Consider the following 5714-nt stretch of genomic DNA (forward strand, 5'->3'; position numbering starts at 1 on the left):
TATATTCATTTTGACATAACAATATATAAATCTAAATAAATAAACTATATATTAAAGTTTAGTACTTAAATTTTCAAGTTTATGTCTAATAAACCCTTAAATTTTTAATTTTATGTCTAATATGTATCTTACAAGATCTTATCAATCTTTTGTTTTGTGTCTAATAAATTTTTGACGTCTTCAATATTTTTAAAAATTAGTAGATCCGTTAAACATTTTTTAAATTGATTTTTTTTATAGGATCCATAAACGTTCAATTCTCGGTATAATACAAATTCTTGAATTTAGAAAATGTGGAATAAGTTAAATAATTGATATTTTTTAAAATTAAAAGGTCAAAAGTTCAAATATTCATATTTCACATTTTTTTTAATTCAATAATCAGAAAAAAATATAACCATTGGAATGAAAGACTAAATAGTGTGATATTATTCAATAAAAAAGGAGCTAATATGAATATAATTTAATCATAAATGATAAGTACACTAATTTCATTAGGATTGAAAGTTGAAATCTACCTATTTCAAACTAAAATATATTTATAAGAATAAGAAAAAAAAACCATATGAAAATGTCAGTGATATTTCAAAAAATGCGAAGCAATGCCAAAGCAAAGGCTCTTGAACGGCCCCCGATTCTGTGTGTGTCTCTCTCCTCTTCTCTTCTCTTCTCTTCTCTCTAATGTCATATCATATCATGCAAGAAGGGCATAACAATAACCCCCTCTCGCACACGTCATTGCCTTCCCTTATACTCAGGTCTCATTTCTTCATTCAAATTCAACCATCCCTCCAACACCAACCCTTTAATTTTCCTCTCTTTCTCCATCCATGGCTTCCGCCAGATCTATCTCTACCCTTTCAATATGACCGCCTATCTAGATTCTTTCTATTTCCCATAAAAACCCCACTCACCCCATCTTTTTTACTTGATTTTTTCTGGGTTCTCTTTTGTTTTCTTCGATTTCTCCCCCATTTCGTTTCTGGATTCAATCTGGATTTCTGATTTACAGAGTTAATCGGACATTAGAGAGGGAAATGGCTAGTGGGGTTCATGAAAATGGGTTCGTCTTGTTTTCTACTGAGGAGTTGAGTGAGATGAGTGGGGTTAAGTTCGGTGGAGACTTTGTGGAGGTCACTTGTGGCTGTACTAGTCATCGATATGGCGATTCTGTTGGGAGGTTGAGGATTTTTGTTAATGGTGAACTTGAAATCACCTGTGAATGCACTCCTGGTTGTCGTGAAGGTTTTCTTTATACATTCTCTCTCTCTTTCTTATATTCAGTCTTCGGAAACATATCTTCCGTTTATGATATATAGCTGACTTCTTTACTCGACTTTTCTGGGGATTCTTGTGATGAGATTTGAAATATAGTTCTTCCTTTCTTCTCAGTTCTGTTTTGATTTTTATGCATGCTTTGGTGGGTTTGTCCTTGTATTTGTCTTTTCATGGATTTGAAAAATGAAGTTTGACGTTAATGGGTGTCATTTTTTGTCCCTGCATTCATTGGGGTTGTGGATAGGGTTAGTGTCTTACTCAAGAGGATAAGAGAACTAGTACTACGGATGGAGAGTTCAGCATTTCAAGTGGGTTCTTTATTTTCATGGCATACAGTTTAAGTGTATGATGTTTTGTCTGAGTGAACAATAATATTTGATAATGGTGAGCAAGAACACGTATGTTTTTTTTTTTTTTTTTTTTTTTTTTCAATCTTCAAACTTTGATGTGGCAGTTGTTGAGAATCTTCTGATTAAAACGTGTTTGGGTCCGTTTGGAATTACTTTTGAAGTGTTTAAAATGACTATGTTTATGACCAAAATATTTTAGCTTCAAGTGGGAATCTTCATATCCAATATGAAATAATTGAAAAACTGTCTAGTTTATGGTTTGGAGTGCCTCTACAGTTGCTTTCTTGGATTAGGTTTTGATGTTAAGGTTCTGTTTTTTACTTTCATGTTGGCAGATTAATCATAGTATCACACCTCAATGCAAGTACCTCTTTTGGTTATTCATGGCTGCTTATATTTTATGTTATTGCATTTGGTGAAATTTACTTTTTCATCATGTCTTGACACAATAATGCATGCCACTTAAGGAAATGAGAGCTTTGTTCTTGTTTATGATTGTGTATGTGGTCGTTGAGGACCTGAACCGGCCAACACTGGAGGAAAGTCTTTAAATAGCTCATTATGTTAAGATCCATCCCCGATATATAGAACACAAAGCACAAGCTTGTAAAGATCCACATTATGATTTCTCAGGTTGGTTTGTTATACAAATTGATATGTTAGTTGTTAATCTGCATGTGAAGGATGGATCAACTGAGCTAAAGATGGTATCTTAGTGCTATATTATTTATGCCTCTTTCTTGTGGAAATTCTTATGGTTGAAAAGTACCTCGCGAGGATTTGTTACTTTATCAGAATCAATCAGATTGGTTCTATATGAGGGCAAACGTGAATGTTTTTATAATATGATTACTCTGCTTTATGTGGCTGTGAAAAGTATATTATACATGCTGATCATGAGGTGATATTTGAGATGATCCTCCTTAAGTCTTGATATTTGTTTTGTGATTTTTACTTGATTTGCTTTTATCTTATTTTTTTGTTCCTTATTTCTAATTTGGATTGTAACTGGACAACTAGACAAGTTGACTCCTGCTGCATTTGAGAAGCACTCCGGAAGAGAAACGGCTAGAAAATGGAAGAACAATGTTTGGGTCATAGTTGATGGAGATAAGATTCCACTGTACAAGACTGTTCTCCTCAAGTACTATAATCAGGCACTAAAAAGCAGCAATGGATCCAGTAGATCCCAAAGCGGACGAGTCTGTCACCGTGATGAGTTTGTTCGATGTAGTAATTGCAACAAGGAACGCAGATTTCGACTTAGGACAAAAGAGGAATGCCGAATACACCATGATGCTTTGGCAGATAGTGATTGGACTTGTGCTGATCTACCATATGACAGGTACGTATTTACTTTGAGATTGCATTTGCTCAAGTAGGTCTCGGCATCAATCTTAGTTTTAAAGACGACAAGGTTTCGCATATAGCTGGTCTTAAAAGACATCATCCGACTTGTGATCCTAAAGCTTAATAAAACTATGTATTTCTCCTTTTTGTTTTACAGAATAACATGTGACACCGATGAAGAACGAGCAAGTCGAAGAGTTTATAGGGGATGCAGCCGTTCACCAACATGCAAGGGTTGCACTTCCTGTGTCTGCTTCGGCTGTGATATCTGTCGCTTTTCAGATTGCAGCTGCCAGACCTGCATTGACTTCACAAGGAACGCAAAACTTGATTGATCTGCAGAACAATTCTTCTGCACAGATTATTCCCATTTCATTTCTTTGTATGATGCTCTTCTCATACAACATTTTAAGGACAACCAAGAAGAGAAATATCAGATTAAACTCAGACTTATTTATTGTCATTACTGACCATTATATCACTTTTAGATTCAGTAGTTTCTCTGCCTTCTCTAGTAAAGAATAGAATATTGCAACTAAGACGATGACGATGATGAGTTTGTGTGGTATTAACAATGTATTGCCGTGTGATTTTCATGGTGTGTTCCGTGCTGTTGTGTCATATCAATACGATTAGAGCTTTCAAGTTGTGGAAGAGAAGAGATTGAAATGATCTTCACAAAATAAGACCCTGAATTGCAAGTGGAAAGCCAAAATGGCAGTTAGAGTCAAGTTGCAGAATAGAGGTAGGAATATTGAATGCAGTGGTTGGCATTGGGAAGCAAATGAGGGTATTGGAAGGAAGATGAAAGGTATAGAGCAGAAATACATGTTTCTTCTTCTATGGTAAAAGTACCAATTCATCATAAATGATGCAGCTGGAATTCTCTTCCAGCTGCCTGCTTAGAAAGGTTGAGCTGTAGTTAGTATCTTGGGAATAGGAATAATATCCTCCATGTGGATAAATACTTTATATCACTTTTGATTTCTCCTATATAAATTATGTTGTCGGGTGGGGCAAGAGTTTGTTTTTGACATTCCATGAAGTGATTGATATGAATGATAAATAAATAAACAAAGGAGCTTCAATAATCTGCTAAGGAAGACAATTTCTAGCGCTATAAATTATATTTGTACTTATGTTATTTATGATTTTGATCCTAAGGTTTAGAGAAGAGTGTTATATAAACTTTCAAACTCTACTAGTATCACCTCCAAATAATAAATTGCTCTCCCTTTATCAAAAAACGTAACTAACACATTGATAATGAATCATATAAATTTGTGTTGATTTTTTACTATTTGCGTTCTATGTTTTCTTTATTCGTGGATTCCATAATAATTTTTAATGAAATGAAATGAAAAAGAGTCAAACTAAAAGGTGTATCACATCTTTAAAAAGTTGTCCTTTTTTTGCTTCTTAAGTTTGTTGCCTATGGTGCAAGCGACCTACATGTGGCAATATTCATTCAAAAAGATTCGAACCGAGTTTATAGATTAGGCAATGATTGTTCAAAAAGGTTCGAGTTGAGTCAATAGATTAGGCAACTCTAATTAATACGGTTAATTGGATTACAAAAGTTTAAAAGAAAAAAGAAGAACATGGTGTTGATGTTTTATTCCTGTTTACTGATCTCTGTAAATAGCAGGAGGAATTCAACTTGGGTAAAAGGGAATTTGGTCAGTAAAAAGTGATATTTTTGAGAAAACATTCAATCTATCCAAACCCACCAAAATTTACCCAAATAAATGTAATAAGCTGGAATCTTTTTGAATTTTACATTAATTTCTGATCACACCCCATACCATTATTACATTTCATTTTTTGTGTCCGACAAAACTTTGGACATATATTGAATAATCAATTTTTATATCTTCCATTTTCAGCTCAGCATTTAGTGATAATATTCTCCTTCATTTAAACTCTGATCCTTAAGCATAAATGAACCTTATTACATAGTAATCCCTGTTTTCTAGAAAAATAATTAATTCAATTTTAATAATTAATTTGAATAATTATTTTCCTGTTTCCATGGGGAAAAAACGAAAAGGAATATGAACATCATTGAAATTATAACTAAGAAAATGTTACAAGAAACGTCAATACAATATGGGTAGAGAGATTTTTCATCTTTTACGTATGGGATTAAGGATATAATTATCTAGATCAAGAAAAATTAGCAAGTTTTTTCTTCCATATCAGAAAAAAAATCTAAATAACTTAAAAAAAGAAAAAAGAAAAAAAAAGGTTAACGGTAGGATCTAATAATAGCTCCACAAAAAGTGCAAATAATGGCTCTCCAAGACCTCCAATAGAATGGGACGAAACAGAATCTAGTGGCGGTCTTCATGTCGGCGACGCTGGCTCCGCCGCCGCACCGGGAACAAAATCCGGCTGCCGGTTTGCTCCGCCGCACCTGACGGGTCTGATCAAAGAGAAAACAAAAGCAAACCATTTTTTTCTTTGTAAGTAGTTGGAGAGTGATAGAGAGAGGAGTTTGAAGTGCATGAAAAATGTTAAACGGTGGAGCCTTTATATAAAGATTTTTGAACCCTCACACCCACTTGCAATGGTCAACAAAATTGGTTGTGAGGAGAAAAAAGTGTGAAATTACGATTTTGGTCATTTATAATTAAATTTTTGAAAAAATGTCAATTTATACAACTTTATTGGTTGTCTCCGTTCAACAATCAAGTTGCTTTTATAAATGTATCCATTTACACAATTTATTATATT

The 5714-nt window shown here is 33.7% G+C and overlaps 2 protein-coding genes across 2 annotated transcripts; one reads left to right on the plus strand and one right to left on the minus strand.

Annotated features, from left to right (window-relative positions):
• The first annotated feature begins 567 nt into the window (after positions 1-567).
• LOC120078794 (protein ULTRAPETALA 1-like) lies at positions 568-3441 on the plus strand. Its single transcript, XM_039033112.2, has 3 exons — positions 568-1245; positions 2649-2973; positions 3136-3441. The coding sequence occupies exons 1-3, from the start codon at positions 1038-1040 to the stop codon at positions 3311-3313; spliced, it is 711 nt and encodes a 236-aa protein (XP_038889040.1). The 5' UTR covers positions 568-1037; the 3' UTR covers positions 3314-3441.
• A 1582-nt stretch (positions 3442-5023) lies between these two features.
• Positions 5024-5490, minus strand: LOC120078322 (uncharacterized). Its single transcript, XM_039032561.2, has one exon. It carries the CDS (start codon positions 5431-5433, stop codon positions 5227-5229), a length of 207 nt encoding a protein of 68 aa, XP_038888489.1. The 5' UTR covers positions 5434-5490; the 3' UTR covers positions 5024-5226.
• Positions 5491-5714: the final 224 nt, after the last annotated feature.

Source organism: Benincasa hispida, chromosome 5 (assembly GCF_027475165.1).
Source record: "Benincasa hispida cultivar pf3 chromosome 5, pf3_genome.v1.1, whole genome shotgun sequence".
In the NCBI taxonomy this organism is placed as follows: domain Eukaryota; kingdom Viridiplantae; phylum Streptophyta; class Magnoliopsida; order Cucurbitales; family Cucurbitaceae; genus Benincasa; species Benincasa hispida.

What these genes read in the sequence shown, in the direction of transcription:
- LOC120078794 (XM_039033112.2), top strand. Translation starts at nt 1,038, where the DNA reads ATGGCTAGTGGGGTTCATGAAAATGGGTTCGTCTTGTTTTCTACTGAG. An exon ending in CACTCCTGGTTGTCGTGAAG is followed by an intron (nt 1,246 to 2,648) that starts GTTTTCTTTATA and finishes CTGGACAACTAG; the next exon opens with ACAAGTTGACTCCTGCTGCA. An exon ending in GCTGATCTACCATATGACAG is followed by an intron (nt 2,974 to 3,135) that starts GTACGTATTTAC and finishes TTTGTTTTACAG; the next exon opens with AATAACATGTGACACCGATG.
- LOC120078322 (XM_039032561.2), bottom strand. Translation starts at nt 5,433, where the DNA reads ATGGTTTGCTTTTGTTTTCTCTTTGATCAGACCCGTCAGGTGCGGCGG.